The sequence below is a fragment of the Neolamprologus brichardi genome, chromosome 4 (genome assembly GCF_056152115.1).
Source record: "Neolamprologus brichardi isolate AB-2024 chromosome 4, ASM5615211v1, whole genome shotgun sequence".
In the NCBI taxonomy this organism is placed as follows: Eukaryota; Metazoa; Chordata; class Actinopteri; order Cichliformes; family Cichlidae; genus Neolamprologus; species Neolamprologus brichardi.
The window spans coordinates 25,782,501-25,800,059 of NC_142107.1; the positions used below are offsets into that span (position 1 = coordinate 25,782,501).

Here is a 17,559-nt window from a genome sequence, read left to right on the forward strand (position 1 = left end):
CACACACACACACACACACAGACACACACACACACACACACAGACACACACACAGACACACACACACTCACACACACACAGACAGACACACACTCACACACACTGGCCTGTTGGGGCAGGTATTCAGGTGTGTTGCTCTCAGAGGAAGAATGTAAACACCAATTTCGAGCGAGCGCTTCATTTTCAGAACAGTTGTTGCATTTTGTGCGTTCACGCCTCTCTTTGTCTCTTTGTGAGGCGAGGACTCGGCTGCCGTCCTGACTTGTTGCTGTCGGCCCGTCTGAGGGTCAGGTTAGCGTCACGCTCCTGTGGACACGTGGTTCCTACAGCGTCCTCACAAATACAACGTTTGGTCACTGTGTGTGTCTGTGTGTTTGTGTGTCTGTGTGTGTCTGTGTGTTTGTGTGTCTGTGTGTCTGTGTGTTAGTCTGTGTGTGTGTCTGTGTGTGTGTGTGTCTGTGTGTGTGTGTGTGTGTGTGTCTGTGTGTGTATTCCTCTTTCTACCTGTGAGCCAGATGTTTACACACACACTATGATAATATTATGGGGTAGCAGACGCATGTCTCCATAGCGACAGCTTTATTTAAAAACAGTGAAGCTGACGAGTTTTCTGCTTTTATGTTTCAAGTGCGATGATGCGGCACCCTCAGGGGGCGGAGTCTCACCTGTAAACAACGCAGCAGCAGCTTACAGCTCTTTATGATCTCCCATCACTCCCTGCTGAAGCTTTATATATGAAAAATAACAATGAGCCCCAGGAGCCAATCACAGCACGTGATGTCATTAATGAGAGGCGCGACGCGGCAGGTACGCACAGGTAAGTGTTTTTCAAATCTTCCCAGCCCAACACACGTTAGTCCGTCAGTCATCGCTGTGGGTGTGAAGAAAGGCTGAACCACGATTATCTAGACCCAGTCTGCACACACACATTCATGTTTACCTCACTTCAGGGGACGCTGAGCTGTGATCATTTTAAGGGGGCCTGAGGCCACCAACAGCTTTCATAAAAATCTCCAAATCCTGTAATGTAAAGCCGAGGACAAAATCATCCAGACATGGAAACAGGAATTAAACGGCGAACGCAACAGTGTTCACACGGGACGGTCAGAGACGGGTGGAGAACGAGGCAAAGCTGAAAGTATTCAACAACAGCGGAGACGCGCGGCGTGAACCCAAGACAGGGCCACAGCACCAAGACCCCAATCCACACAGACGGGGAACGCTGAGGGAACTACAACAGATGCCACATAAACGGATTTAGAAACACCGCTCGGGGAACAAAGTTGTTCTGTACCTGCAGCAGGTGCCCGGCTCGATCTGTCGCTCGTACAAACAGGAAGTGACGTCACATTGCTCACCTCTATGCTGCCCTCGACTCCGACATCTCCAAAGCAGGCAGCAAACGTTCAAACTGATGTAAACATGACTTCTGAAGAAAGAGGAACTGTTTGTGTGGCACTTACACCGTCCCCGCCTCGTGACCGGCACGCTGGCATCATGGTGCTGCATACATCTTTTATTTACAGTCTGTGGTCCAACATAACTGACCTGAAGTCAGTTTGAGTTGTTCTGTCTGTTTGAAGCAGCCCTGTGGGAGACCACGCCCCCGTCAGCCTCTCTGACTGGTCACAGTCATTGGTCAGTGATCAGAGGCGCTCGTGAATACTTGATGGTGATTCATGGTTAAACTTTCTCACAGGGTCGCCCTCCAACGTTAAACACGAGCAGCGCCTCCATCCATCCCCATCAAACACACGAGTGTGCAGTGGGAGGAGACAGACAAGCATTATTATGAAGATCATGCAAAGCCACTCTGCTGCACTTCAGCAGTGAAGTCAGTCCGCTTTAGCAGAGCGCTCAAAAGTCCCAGTGTTCATGAAGGAAACCCGAGCGTTCCCATAAACAGGTCACATGACCAGATTTTTGTTTCTCAATCAACGGTTTTGGCAACGCGCCAAAGTGTTGACGTTTGAAACATGCAGGTGTGCGTGTTACGAGCAGGTAAAACCAGAAAGGTGAGGACGCATCGCGGCTGAGCGAGAGTGTGTGTGTGTGTGTGTGTGTGTGTGTGTGTGTGTGTGTGTGTGTGTGTGAGTGTGTGTGTGTGAGTGTGAGTGTGTGTGGGTCAGGCTGACGGGCTGAAGCTCTGCAGTGTTAAATATGAAGCAGCTGCAGACTCGTCGCTCCGCTGCAGCTCACCTGCCCGACACCTCTGACCTCTGACCTCTGAGCTCAACACAGGACTCAGCTAACGCCACAGACATTCTGAAGCTTCGCTTTAATAAGGATCCATAAACTGTTCACAGCCTTTTGTCAGTGTTTTGTTAAATTCCACTCAGACTGGCTGAGTTTGTAAATGACTGCCTCTCCATATTTGTAGTCCTGCAGAGCGACCAGAAACACAGTGACAGAAGGAGTTGAATCCTGCAGAGCTGCGACGCCCCTGAGGGCGAGCCCAGCTTTTATTCCTCATCTCAGAGAGAAACGCAGCCGCCTCGCGTCTCTACTCCGACACAAACCTGCGTCCACAGACGCGCCGCTAATCTGCTGGGACAACAAACAGCTGCTAATCACAGACCTTTGGAGCGCTGCGTGTGTCCATCACAGCAAATGCTGCTGCACTCAACCGCTGGGTCTCACACACACACACACACACACACACACACACACACACACACACACACACGCACACAGACACACACACACACACACACACACACACACACACACACACACACACACACAGACACACAGACACACACACACACACACACACACACACACACACACACCTGCAGGGAACACAACCCTGAATTAGATCCAGAATTTTCTGTAATTCTGCAGAAAATCTTTGAAATCTTCCACAAAGCAGGCGCTGGTTCAGATTAAGGTGAGCGTGTGAACACACACAGCACGTTAATAATAATAAAAATAAAAATAAAATTAATAATAATAATGGTCGTTGTGTCCTTGGGCAAGACACTTCACCTCCCGCGTACTGGTGTTGGCCAGAGGGGCCGATGGTGCAATATGGCAGCATCGCTTCTGTCAGTCTGCCCCAGGGCAGCTGTGGCTACACCTGTAGCTCCACCAGTGTGTGAATGTGAGAGTGGACGTGTAAAAGCGCTTTGAGGGTCTTGGAAAGCGCTTTATAAATGCAATCATCATAATTATTAATATGGTTTCATGTGGTGATGGACACAAACGCTCACAGCGTGTCCTCGTCCTCGTCCTCGTCTGTCTCTCTCACGTGTTTTAAATCAGGCTGCAGAAAATTCGGTTGATCGCCGACGTCGGCGCCTGTAACACCTGAAACTCTGACACGCAGCGTGTGTGCAGCAATGTATTGTGGGCCATTGACTGCACACACCGAGCTGATTCTGGCTCCTCTGCCCCAAACACGTTCAAAGACAGGAAGTGTTTAGCGTCCTGTCTGACACAACGACCCTGACCGCAGGAAGTGGCGTCCTGCCTGCTCGCACTCAGCGGTTCCCCCTCAGACATGCCCCTGCAGCAGGACGGCGAGGGACGCCAACCTGTGAGCTTATTTCAGTTTGATCCTCTAACAGCTGATAACAGGAAGTGGAGCTTTTTCACAATAAAGCATCACTGCCCTGACTCAGATTCAATCTGCTGTTTCCAAACCTGAGACGCGTTCACCAAACTCGTTGCGCAGACGCAAAACATCATTTTGCAGAGAAACTGAAACTGAGCTGTGATTAAGACGTGTGAAGGTCTTCATGTCCTCAGCAGCTCTGATGTCTTTACTCGTGTGAACAAACGACTCGTCTGAGGAAAACGGAGCTCACAGCTCAAACTGTGAAGAGCTGCAAGAACTCAAACTCGTCTCATTTCCAGTCAGAATTATCTCACTACACTTAAAATAAGACTGAACCAGCTACAGCATCATCCAGTAAGATAAAGGAACGTGTTATTGAAATTCTTAGTTAGCGTATTGTCTTGTTAATGTTGGTTTATAATGGAGCACTGTAACAAAAAAATAATTTCCCCCAGGGATCAATAAAGTATTCTGATTTTGATTCTGATTGATTCAAGACAGTGAATCTTAAAACTAGAGACTTTTCACTTGTTTCATTGGCAGATATTTTACCTTGAAACAAGTGAAAATTCTCCAGTTTTCTCTGGTTTCTGCAGAGTAACGCGAGCGCTTACATAACGCAGGAAGCTACAGACACACGTCTGTTCTTTGGCCTTTATTACAGACACAGAACATAATAAAGACGCCGCTCGGTGATGGCTTCAGTGTTACTGAGCAGAAGCTCCACAGCATGAAACGACGCTTCGTGTCCCATCAAAGCTTTACTCATCAGGACACGTTCAGCTGGATTTTGTTTCTAAAATTACAAAATGACACAAAATAAAGTTTTTTACTCAAGATTTTAATTCTGCTTGTTTTTATTTTAATGATTTTTCTGGATTTTTCTTAATTACAATTTTAAAACATTTGATGTCTTATTGCAGATTTTTAAATTGTTACAATGTTTAAGTGATTTGATATTTTTATGACATTTTTGAATCTTTTTTTATTTTCTAATCTGTGAAAAAGCAGAAATGCAAAAAGTCTGCAGCAGAAAACAGCACACACACACACACACACACACACACACACACACACACACACACAGAGACACACACACACACACACACACACACAGAGACACACACACACACACACACACACACACACACACACACACAGAGACACACACACAAGCATGAAGGCAAACATTCCTGCAGGAACACATACGCATGCCTGCACACCCACTTCAGCTGTAATAAGCAGGCTGCGTTTCTGAAAGAGGACGGCAGTGATTATGTAACCGCTGGAGCTGAACACACACACACACACACTCACAGACACACACACACACTCACACCCCGCGCTGAGGCTGCGGTCTGTGTGATATGAGCTGTAAAAATGAAAATCCTCCTGCAGGAAGCCGACTCGGCCGATCTCCATCCTACAGCAGATTTTCTCTCTCAGAGTTTCTGCAGCCGAGTCCAAAAAAACAGCTCACGGCCTCTCGCCGCCGCAGCGCTCTCTTCTCCGGGAGACCAGAGGCTTCGAAAGCGACACGTTTACATCACGCACACACACACACACACACACACCTGCTGGAGGCTGAGGAGCCTCAGAAACACACACATAAAACAGGTCGTGGTACAAACAATCAGCCCAAACAGGCACTGACTGGACTCTGGTGCCGTTTGTTTGGTCAGATGTGAACGTGGACGTCTGACCAATCAGCACACTGAGCGCGCTCACTGACGGCACAGTCGCACTGCCCTGTGGGCGCGAGCGCGGCGTCCGCCTGCCGACCCGCTGCTCCACACTTCCATCACCCACAGAGACGTTCAGTCCCTTACAGATCCAGAACTGGACCTTCAGGCTTCCTGGGGTCACACGTGAGCCGGGCTCGTGAATCTCACTTCTTACCTTTGCAGTGTCCGAAGCGTTTTCCCACCACGCTGTCCAGCACGGCGAGCGTCAGGTTTTCCGGGGTATCGGCATGAACAGGTGTCCCCCCCCCTCCTCCTCCTCCCCCATCCGTGATGAGGCTCGCCTCAGAGCTCTGCTCGTCACTGGACAGAGACGGGCTGCGGACGTCTCCTCCTCCAGAACCAGAACCGGACCCCGAACCGGAGCCGGAGCCATTAGCGCTGCTGGGGGCCGTCACTACACCGGTCCCTGTGGCTGAGGGCCAGGAGGGCGGGTCCTCACTGTCAGGGCTGTGGGGGGTCAAAGGTCAAACGTCAGAGTTTGTCTCTGCTGCAGATTTATTGAAGAGTGTGTGGTGGTTTGAATCTGAAGTCTTATTTAATCAGAGTCGATGTCAGCTTTGCATGATTCAAAACAATCCTCATTCACCCTAAACCGGCCCTCAGCTCATCGCTGGCTGAAACACGCCGTGTTAGCTCCTGTCTCTTTAAGACCCGCCTCTTTGAAAGCTCATTGTGTTCTGATTGGCTGGTATCTGGAAGCCTGTTGAGAAGGCGCTGTATTAACTATTGAGTTTCCAGTAATGAGCTCAGTGTGTGAACAGTAATCACTGGGTTCATACACTGTATGATCAGTTTTATACACTGCACACCTGAATGATGTCATAGAAAGGACAGAAGCCCCACCCACCTGCTGAGGCACCTAATCAGAAGAAGTTCACCTTGATGAGAAGGTGAAACAGCTTCACACAGAGGATGAAGTGAGGAGCTGCACTGAGGCTCAGATACAGAAGGATTATTATGAACTATGGATCATGCAAAGCCAGGAACAAGTCCAAGAGTAAAACACGGAGCTGACGAGGAGCAGGACAGATCCATGTGTCGTCCATCACATCAACATCAGAGTGGCAGCGCAGAGTCAGCTGTTACTGACGGCTAAACCAATGAACGTCAGTCTTTCACTCACTTCTCTCCTGATGTTTTGTTTCTTGCGTTTTTAATGTCAGTGATCTTTTTGCTGTTCCTGCTGTGAATCCGTCTGATGTAAACTAAAGTCTGAATCAAGGAATTTATGTTTTTCAGAAAAACTGAAACAACGAGCACAAAGAGTTTCACACAGAATTAAAACTCAGAGAGAGAGTCCTCTTCACACTGAGGTTAATTATGGAGTTCCACAGGGTTCAGTGCTAGGACCAATTCTGTTTACATTATACATGCTTCCCTTAGGCAGCATCATTAGAAGACATAGCATACATTTTCACTGCTATGCAGATGACACCCAGCTCTATCTGTCCATGAAGCCAGATAACACACACCAATTAGTTAAACTGCAGGAATGTCTTAAAGACATAAAGACTTGGATGGCCGCTAACTTTCTGCTTCTTAACTCAGATAAAACTGAGGTCATTGTACTCGGCCCTGAAAAGCTTAGAAATATGGTATCTAACCAGATTCTTACTCTGGATGGCATTACCTTGGCCTCCAGTAACACTGTGAGGAACCTTGGAGTCATTTTTGACCAGGACATGTCCTTCAACGCACATATTAAACAAATATGTAAGACTGCGTTCTTCCATTTGCGCAACATCTCTAAAATTAGAAATATCCTGTCTCAGAGTGATGCTGAAAAACTAGTTCATGCATTTATTACTTCCAGGCTGGACTACTGCAATTCATTATTATCAGGAAGTCCTAAAAACTCCCTGAAAAGCCTTCAGCTGGTCCACAGCAGATGGCCCCGCCCCTCCCTGAGCCTGTTGGAGGTTTCTTCCTGTTAAAAGGGAGTTTTTCCTTCCCACTGTCGCCAGCTGCGGCTCACAGTGTAAATAAATCCAGCTCACAGGAGTTAACAACACAACAGCAGGCTTGTGTTTAAAGGTAAACAGTCACAGGTGTCGGAAACACGCAGGTAACATTCAGGTAACGCGGGTCTGACTGTAACCGCAGCGTTAAGGCCGGTTACATAAGGTGTCTGCGATCACGTGACTGAATCACGGGTTCACCTGCAGACAGGGAGTCCCGGGACCCCTTTAAGGACCGCGGTCCACCTGCTGCTCGTCCCCCACGAACCCGCTCTGTCTCACCTGAACACCTCGCGAGCCTGGCCGCTCTCCGGTGACGTCTCCCTGAAGAACGGGACGACCCGGGACAGGCTGGCCCTGCGGCGGGACGCCCCGGTGCCGCCGGCTTTATCTGCCACCCCGCCGACGAAGCCCCCAGCCCGGGTCAGCGCCGTGGTCTGCTTCTTCAGGAACTTCTCCAGAGGTTTCATCCCCGCAGGCATGGTGGGAGTCTGGGCGGAGGAGGCGGCGGTACTCGGTGGGTGGATGCGATGGGAGGGGGCGGCTGCTACATCACCGGCCCCGCGGGTCGGGGCGGGCAGGTGAGCGCGGACCGTCCGAGACTCTGCGGGCTGCTGCGGACGCCAGCCGGCTCTACCCCATCGGCGGAGGCGGAGGTGCTCCTCCGTGCTCCTCTCCTGCTTTCACACCGACTCTTCCGCGGCAACGGCCCCGGCTTCTGCTGCACCGTCCCCGGCCTCTCCGCTCGGGCTTCGGCCTCGGTCCGCTCCTCCTCTTGCTCCTCACCTGAGCACGCGCCCGGCGCTGCGTTCCGGTGCTGTGGGTTTTCTGGGCAGCGGTGCTGGTTCGGTTTGGTTTCCAGGTCCGATGCTGCGGAAGCTCCGACGGTCCGCGAGACTGTGCGCGAGCTCTCTCTCACTCTCTCCCTGCCTCTCTCTCTCCTCCCCTTCTGCTAAATTAAAGCGATGAGAAGTGAGTGTGAACGTGCACGCTCCCCCGGCCCTCCCCGCGCTCATCTGCTGCAGTTGCGCGCTCCCGCGGCACTGGCAGGGCGGGCACGCGCAGACACATTTACTTGCAGTGGTGTAAAATTGATGGATATGGAAATATCCCCGACGACAGGAGCGCTCATTTCAGCCGGAAGTACCGCGAGACTTCAGCTCCAGATCACGTTACTCTTATCCACCTGCACGCGCACACACCTTTAGCACAACCACGATCAAAGACCAGCCAGGACTTTTCACAGAGGTCAGAGGTCACCTGGATTTAGCGTCACACCGACATTATTGACTGTCTGCGAGGTCACCTGACCGTGTATTGATCTGTGTGCTGGAACATGATCGCAACAATCAGCCGCACAGCAAACTGTAACCCGACACACACACACCCCTGCTCCTCCTCCTGCAGGAGCAGCCAGCAGCATGTTGCTGTAACCCGACACCACCGCACCACCTGAGACCACACCCCCATCACCTGAGACCACACCCCCATCACCTGAGACCACACCTCCACCACAGACACAAATCATGAGCATAGAACCAAAGAAATGATGATGATTATAACAGCAAGCATCAGCTTTGCTCACATACGCCTGTGATAATAGACCAACGCGTTTCGGCTTGTGGCCTTCATCAGGGTCATTGTGGAAGGCCACAAGCCGAAACGCGTTGGTCTATTATTAAAGTTGTTCATCTTGCCTCAAGTGTTGCTGGAGTTCCTGCTTTGTGAATTCTTTTATCCTCTTCATGCACCTTGGAAGCAGGTGAAGTTGTGCCAGAAAATTGTTTTTGCTCACATACGCCTGTTTCAGCGGGAACACGTCTGGATGACCTCACCTGTGCATGACAGCGTGTTCTCAGCTCACCTGAAGCTCGGACTCGGAGGACTCGACTCACACTAACACACATCCAGCTGTTCTCAGCGTGTCTGTGTACAGGATCAATGATCAGGGCGAGATCACCAATCCCTGAGGGGAGCAGGCTGAGGGGCACACCTGATTGGACAGGATCCCAGCTGTCCTTTGACCTTTGACCCCCACAGCCAAGAGTCCAGACTGCAGCCCACGGGACTTATTCAGGAGCAGTTTGGAGACTTAGACTTGGAGAGTTTTATTGTAATTGTCTTGCACAGCGAAATCGGGCAGCTGGACCACAAGCTGCAAAAGTAACGAGGGGAAAATAATAATAAGCAATATATATGTGTGAGTGAACTATATGGTGTCTGCGTTTGTACTGATCGTGACACGTTTTAACAGCCGGACGGCTTTTTGAACTTTGACATGAGCAGAGATTTTGACTGTAACTCGTTAATGTTGAACCCGCCTTCAGTATGAGTGACACCGTGTGTGTGTGTGTGTGTGTGTGTGTGTGTGTGTGTGTGTGTGCGCGCGCGTGTGTGTGTGCATGTGTGTGTGTGTGTGTGTGTGTGTGTGTGTGTGTGTGTGTGTGTGTGTGTGTGTGTGTGTGTGTGCGCGCGTGTGTGTGTGCATGTGTGTGTGTGAAAGAATCTTCACCACTTTTCTAATATTTGAACCCAGTGTTTGTGTTACAGTGAGGCTGGAGGACGAGGGGATTTCACAGAAAAAGAAAGAAAGCTTTATCACACAGGTGCACTGTGACCTCTGTGTGCTCATGTTTGACCGAATATGGCGCGTGTCACTCCTGGGGCTCACGTTTGCACATGCTCAGTGGTCTCTGGTTGCACACAGACAATTCAGGTGTTCTGAGGTCAAACAGGTGAAGTCCTGACACATCTCTGAAATCATCATCATCATCATCATCTGTGCTGCACACAGACGAAGCTGTCTAAGCTTGAGAGTTGGAGCTGACACAGTGGGCCTCTGTTAATACTGTTATTATCAGAGCTGTTTAAACAGAAAGTCAGGAGCAAAAAGCTTTGGCCAGTAAAACCAGACGAATGAAGAAATGCTGAAAAAGAATCAAACCAACAGGGAAGAAATAAATCCTGCACATATGGAAAGAAAAAACTAAAGTATCCAAGATTAAGTAAAAATATGAGAATAAGAACGAAATCACAGAAAGCTGACAAAGATTTAAAAAATATTTTCACGAGAAAAATGAAACGTGAAAGTAAAGATCCTGTAAAGACACTCGCTGCTAACATCACAGATCAGGAGCCAATTAGAAGGCAGGAAGCTCCTCCTGTTCAGAAGTCCTTACATCATCATCTACATTCAGCTGTCAGTCACAGTGTCAATGAGCCCATCACCATGGTTACGGCAGTGTGTGTGACCACGGCAACAAAGATACTGCCGTTTGTTTTTTCTTCTTCTTTTCATCAGCTTCATTTACAGGGGGGGCGGGGGATCCTTCTGCTTCACCTGCTGCTGAATATTCATGAGGAGGAGCCACTGCCTGCGAGCTGATTGGCTACCAGCAGCTGCCAATCACACATTTATATAAGCGCTGCAGCCCGCCCCCTGCAGGTCATAAATATTCATATTAACGGCCAGAAAAACAGAAGAGTGTGTGCGTGTGTGTGTGTGTGTGCGTGCGTGCGTGTCTACAGGTTCTTACTATCTTGGTGGGGACCAACAGTCCCCACCAAGATATCCAGTTCCCCACGGGGTTGAACGCATTTTCACACTCAAAATGTGGCTTTAGTGTTAGGGTTACATTTTGGATTACTGAGGACTCGCTCGCAGTGCATGCTGGGAAAACAAAACGCAGCTCATGCGCCTGCAGTTCCTCTGGTGTCCAGCAGAGGCAGCAGTGAGTCTGTCCCGTAGACTCCCCTGTTAAAACTTTAGGATAGAATATTTATTATATGAAAATGTTTGTTACAGCAGAGTCAACATGTTCACAAACTGTTTGCACTCTGTAGATCATTTCTTTCTTTATAACACCTGTTATTATAACTCACCTGTTTAACCTGTGTTACAGCTGAAAGTGTGCATTATTATCATACAGGCAGCTGTAGCTGCTAGCTGTCTGCTAGGCTTCACCTCAGCTGGATAAACTGGAACTGGCTGCTGTGATGTTAGCTGGTCAGATGGAAAGCTGAAGCCCCAGCCTGTCCAGCTGACAGTGAGTGGTACAGTGTACATGTGGCACCCTGAAGAATCATCATACACTAATGCACTGAAGGTACAGTCAGTCATTTGTTGAAGATACTTAATAAAAAACATGATGCTGTACTCACTCTGTGAGATGGGCAGTAACACATTAAAAGTAACGCATTACTGTAATCCGATTACTTTTTTCAAGTAATGAGTAGAGTAAGGGATTACTATTGCAAAAAAGTAATTAGATTATTGTTACTTTCCCATAAGCATGCTGCATCACTAAACAGTGATTCTGTTTGTGAGAGTAAAGACTTTAAACACAATCATTTTATTTATTTACATTTCTTCAAGGCAAAGACTGTTGCATTTAATTTAATGTTTGTTTGATGCACGAAGTTAAAAGATTAAAACAAATAAAACAATTTTTAAAAAGAGGCTTTGATATGATGTATTGTACAGAAAAAATTGAATTGGGCTGAAAAGTCAATTACTTTACTTTGTATTCAGGTTTTGCATCATATTTTTACAAAGTAACTAATTAATAAAGTAACTAATTACTTTTGAAAAATAAGTAATCAGTAATTAGTAACTAATTACTATTTTCAAGGAACTTGACCAACGCTGCTCTTAAGTATCCATAAAATACTGTAATTACACAAACATGTCCACGCCGTTCGTGGTTCCAGTTACTCTACACTGAATGTTTTTGTCCCACAACAGTAAGAAAACAGACCTCTGCTGACATCTAGAGGAGAGAAATGTTACAGACTGTAACTTTAGCCTGAGGAGTCTAAAACCCAATAAACCAGTCTGTCACAGGCCTGAACGATGGCCACACATGAGCCTGTGTGAGTCTGCCCTGTGTGTGTGATAAAGAGCTGAGTGAGCATCAAATTAAAATTGAAATCATGTTATTTTTTAAATGAAACAGTTTTCTAATATTCTGAAGGGGAAGCATGTGGCAGCAGAGATCATGGAGTGAAGGCTGTGACCAACGTTTCCAGCACCTTGTTCATTTATGAAGGATTAAAGCAGCTCTCAGTAAAAACAGGACCAACATGGCAGCAGTAAGGTTTCCTAATAGAGTGGTCGGCGAGCGCAGAAGCTCTACAAAAGCTCTTTTTGCAGTTTGATGTGAACCTGAGTGTGGAAGCACTTCTTCCTGTGTGGGTTCTCTCTGGGTTCTCCAGCTTCCTCCCACAGTCCGAACACCTGCCTGTGAGGCTAACAGCTGATTCTCAGACAGGTGAGAATGTTGATGGCTGTTTGTGATTGAACTTTGTAGTGGTGTCAGTTCTGTTTGCACCAGCAGAGGGCGCCAGCTGTTTTTGTGACCTCTGACTCCTCTCCATGAAGTGAGGAGTCGGTGCATTAACACAACTCTGAATCAGTCTACAGACAAACTGAGTTCTTTGGACATCACCTTTTTTTGGTCTTCTAGGTGTGTTTTTGGAAAACATTTGAGGTCAGAGGTCACATGATGTCAAAATTATAGCCTAAATAAGGGGAAGAGAGCGATGTTGATAGGAAGTAGCAGCAGGGTCAAAGGTCGTGAAGGGGCAGTAAAATGATTTTTAGTGCCAGCCTCCTCGTTTTGCCACAGTTGTCAGTTATGTCACTAGTTAGAAAACAAACTGAAGTCTGTTAGCAGCAACCAGGATCATGTTCTGTAACGTATCGTTAAAATGTCTGCGCTGGCTTCCAGTTAGCTTCAGATATGAATTTTAAATCAGAACTCTTACTTTCATGGCCTTATGAGGAGAGGCCCCCACTAATATTAAATTCACTTTTATTTATCCCCAAATCACAACAACAGTTGCCTCAGAGCGCTTTATATTGTAAGGTAGATCCCACAACAATAAATACAGAGAAAAACCCAACAATCATATGACCCCCTATGAGCAGCACTTTGGCGACAGTGGGAAGGAAAAACTCCCTTTTAACAGGAAGAAACCTCCAGCAGAACCAGGCTCAGGGAGGGGCGGGGCCATCTGCTGTGATTGGTTGGGGTGAGAGAAGGAAGACAGGATAAAGACATGCTGTGGAAGAGAGACAGAGGTTAATAACAGATATGATTCAGTGCAGAGAGGTCTGTTAACACATAGTGAGTGAAGAAGAAACACCCAGTGCATCATGGGAATCCCCCGGCAGCCTACATCTATTGCAGCATAACTAAGGGAGGATTCAGGGTCACCTGGTCCAGCCCTAACTATATGCTTTAGCACAAAGGAAAGTTTGAAGCCTAATCTTAAAAGTAGAGATAGTGTGTGTCTCCTGAATCCAAACTGGAAGCTGGTTCCACAGAAGAGGGGCCTGAAAACTGAAGGCTCTGCCTCCCATTCTACTTTTAAATACTCTAGGAACAACAAGTAGGCCTGCAGAGCGAGAGCGAAGTGCTCTAATATGGTGATATGGTACTACAAGGTCATTAAGATAAGATGGGGCCTGATTATTTAAGACCTTGTATGTGAGGAGCAGGATTTTGAATTCTGGATTTAACAGGAAGCCAAAACAGGAGAAATCTGCTCTCTCTTTCTAGTCCCTGTCAGGACTCTTGCTGCAGCATTTTGGATTAGCTGAAGGCTTTTCAGGGAGTTTTTAGGACTTCCTGATAATAATGAATTACAGTCGTCCAGCCTGGAAGTAATAAATGCATGAACTAGTTTTTCAGCGTCACTCTGAGACAGGATATTTCTAATTTTAGAGATGTTGCACAAATGGAAGAACGCAGTCTTACATATTTGTTTAATATGTGCGTTGAAGGACATATCCTGGTCAAATGTCGCCTGCTCTGGCCCCTGGAAGACAATTGACTATGGTTGCTGGTGTCTCTAGCTTCACATGTCTGAGAACAGAATCACAAATTACCAAAGTTTGACCCCCGGCGGGTGTGTCGCCGAGTGGGGAAAAACGGTTAGACACATGAAAGGGTTGGTGGTGTACCTGGGGCTTCTGTTTAGGACTATGCTTCCTCCTCACCGTCACCCAGCCGCCCTCTTTCCCCAGCTGCTTGGGGACAGCTAGCGGGGCCTACGCTATCTTCGGCTGCACCAGCTACAGGGGCCTGGCTAGCTAAGGGTGAATGAAGGGTGCGAAGCCGAGTCTCCAATTCAGTAATCCTGGCCTCCAGAGCTGCAAATATGCTACATTTGTTACAGATATCATTACTGCTAAAGGAGGCCGAGGAGTAACTAAACATCTGACACAATGAGCAGGAAAGTGCAGGAGGGACAGGTGAAGTAGCCATGGTGCTAATGAGTCGGCTACGAGCTAAGCTAGCGAAACAGTACAGAGACAGTGAGTGAATACTTTGGCTATAAGTTAGGTAGTGAGTACACAGAGAGTGCTTCGGATGAAGCACGTGAAGATTATACTATGAAGAAGGAATGTATCTATGTGTCCCTGCTGAAGAGAAGCAACCCTAGAGCATGATGCTGCCACCACCATATCTGACAGTGGGGATGGTGTGTTCAGAGTGATGTGCAGTGTTAGTTTTCCACACATAGCGTTTTGCATTTTGGGCAAAAAGTTCCATTTTGGTCTCATCTGACCAGAGCAGCTTCTTCCACATGTTTGCTGTGTCCCCCACATGGCTTGTGGCAAACTGCAAACGGGACTTCTTATGGTTTTCTGTTAACAATGGCTTTCTTCTTGCCACTCTTCCATAAAGGCCAACTTTGTGCAGTGCACGACTAATAGTTGTCCTGTGGACAGATTCCCCCACCTGAGCTGTAGATCTCTGCAGCTCGTCCAGAGTCACCATGGGCCTCTTGGCTGCATTTCTGATCAGCGCTCTCCTTGTTCTGCTGTGAGTTTAGGTGGACGGCCTTGTCTTGGTAGGTTTACAGTTGTGCCATACTCCTTCCATTTCTGATTGATTGCTTGAACAGTTCTCCGTGGGATGTTCAAGGCTTGGGAAACCTTTTTGTAGCCTAAGCCTGCTTTAAATGTCTCAGTAACTTTATCCCTGACCTGTCTGCTGTGTTCTTTGGACTTCATGGTGTTGTTGCTCCCAATATTCTCTTAGACAACCTCTGAGGCGTCACAGAGCAGCTGTATTTGTACTGACATTAGATTACACACAGGTGCTCTCTATTTAGTCATTAGCACTCATCAGGCTGTCTATGGGCACATAGACATGGGCACACCCCACTTTTCAGTTATTTATTTGTAAAAAATGTTTGGAATCATGTCTGATTTTCTTTCGACTTCTCACGTGTTCACCACTTTGTGTTGGTCTTTCACGTGGAAGTCCAATAAACTGATTCATGTTTGTGGCTGTAATGTGACAAAATGTGGGAAAGTTCAAGGGGGCCGAATACTTTTGCACGCCACTGTAGATGTTAGCACAGTGCATCCTGTATGCACACTTTCTCACAGTGACCTTTGCATTGTAAGCAATACAAGATCATATTAACACACTGCTTGTAAACAGACACAGAAAAACTGGCAACCAAAAGATCTACACACCCCACAAGCTCAAGCGAAACTAAGATGTTTCTTTCATCCTCCTGTTCCTGTAAAAACATACATATATCCACCCTTTTGTCGCTTTGTGGGTGGAGGTGCAATCTTGCATATTGGTGTCAAGTCAGTCCAGTCAGTCCCCATGTTTATTGCTGATAGCAGAATGCGAACAACCATGCGGGACGACACGGAACAGAAGGAGACATCAATACACAGAAGGTGATGACGTGGGAACACACGGGGAGCATTGCTGAGGTCAGTTACACATAACAAGACAGGAACTGACAATACTGACCCAAGACGCAGACCTTAAACGTAACACAAGAAGCACACAGAGAAAGCCTGGAGAGAGACGGAGAACATGAAGGAGCACATAACGGCTAAATATTTAGTTTCCTGTTTTAGATTTAACATTTAAAATTGTGTTTTAAATATGAAAAGTTACAAATATTTTACTAAATGTTGTAAAAAATATGTTTTTGTAAGGTTTTGAGCTAAATGTGGAAAAATGTTGCCATTAATTTCAGCATGTTTCAGTTTATAAACCTCACCCCGTGTGTGTGTGTAATCTTGACCCTTCAGCTCAGACTCCTTACATTTACACAGCGAAGTGTAGGAAATCTAAAGGTGTGCAGGTGGAACGTCTGTGCTTCTGATTAAAAGTGATGAAAAAATTATGGAAACAGAGTTTTTTTAAAAGAACTTCCTTCCAGATGTTTCTTTAGGTTGGAGTCTTTTGACGCAATGACACTCAAACACAAACGACTGAAATATTGTGAGAATGATTTTGAGTAAAGTCAGATATGATCTGTGGTCATTAAGATGCTCTCCCCTTCAATGGGTCACATGACCACCTGCTGTCTGTACGTGTGATCTGATTGGAAAGAGTTGAAAGCATGCTTCTGAATGCTTTCAATGCTTTGCTGTGCCAAACCCCCAGGAGGAGCGCCGTAGACTCTCTGTAGGCTTCTCTTGTTAATATTGATTTTATTATTCATGTTACTGTCTGTGTGGATGTTACACTGGAGCGGAGGCGTGGGATGGAGAGGAAAGGAAAAGAATACAAACAGAAAGAAAGAGAGGAAAGCAAACAGACACGACCTGTAACCAAGCACACCGAGACCAAACACAGCACCTGAGAGAGAAGAACGAGGGAGGTACACGATGTTACTGTGTGTGACAGAGTGACAGGGTGTGTGTGTGTGTGTGTGACGGGTTTCTTCCGTCTTGTACGGGTTGGCTGCTCACTGCCTCTGGTACCCGCCCTATCCTGCGCTCGCTGCTATCAAATTCAAACGAGCTCTTATTTGTTAAAAACGTCCCACTTAAATCCTGCTAAATGAAACAACTGCACCACCTGCTGTCTCAAATGTCACCCTGCACTGACTCCAGTAACAGCAAAGGATGCTGGGTAATATTCAGTGTGGTGAAGAGAGGACCTTCCTACTTTGTCCTTGACCATAAATGCTGGAGCTGTGACTGTAAACCTCACAGCACTGATTTAAAGAGCCAGCAGACGTCACACAGAGGTTACAGCTGCTGGGCCCCAGTCTGACTCACTGTGAGCCACAGCCAACCAGCTTAGCCGCACTGAACAACCAGACCGCTGAGCAGCTGTTTTCATGCAGCGTTTGAAGAACACAACGTCTGTATGCTCTGATCTTCAGTAACACATCATGTATGAAGTTAAATAAAATGTCCCTTACTCCATTTCTGAGTGTCACACCCTGTTCCTCTCCCTCTGAACTACAGCGCACGTTTAGTGTCAAACATAAGCACTTTGTGTGTTTGCTGATGTTTGTTGAG

At 47.2% G+C, this 17,559-nt stretch overlaps 1 protein-coding gene across 1 annotated transcript in view; it reads right to left on the reverse strand.

Moving 5' to 3' along the window:
• rapgefl1 (Rap guanine nucleotide exchange factor (GEF)-like 1) overlaps nt 1-8,346 on the reverse strand; it is a 29,414-nt gene extending 21,068 nt beyond the window's left edge. Inside the window, exons 1-2 of the mRNA XM_087840195.1 lie at nt 7,545-8,346; nt 5,459-5,751 (exon numbers count right to left, since the gene is read on the reverse strand). Coding sequence (XP_087696321.1) covers nt 5,459-5,751; nt 7,545-7,744 — 493 coding nt within the window. The 5' untranslated portion in view covers nt 7,745-8,346. The remainder of the gene's footprint in view (nt 1-5,458; nt 5,752-7,544) is intronic.
• Nucleotides 8,347-17,559: the final 9,213 nt, after the last annotated feature.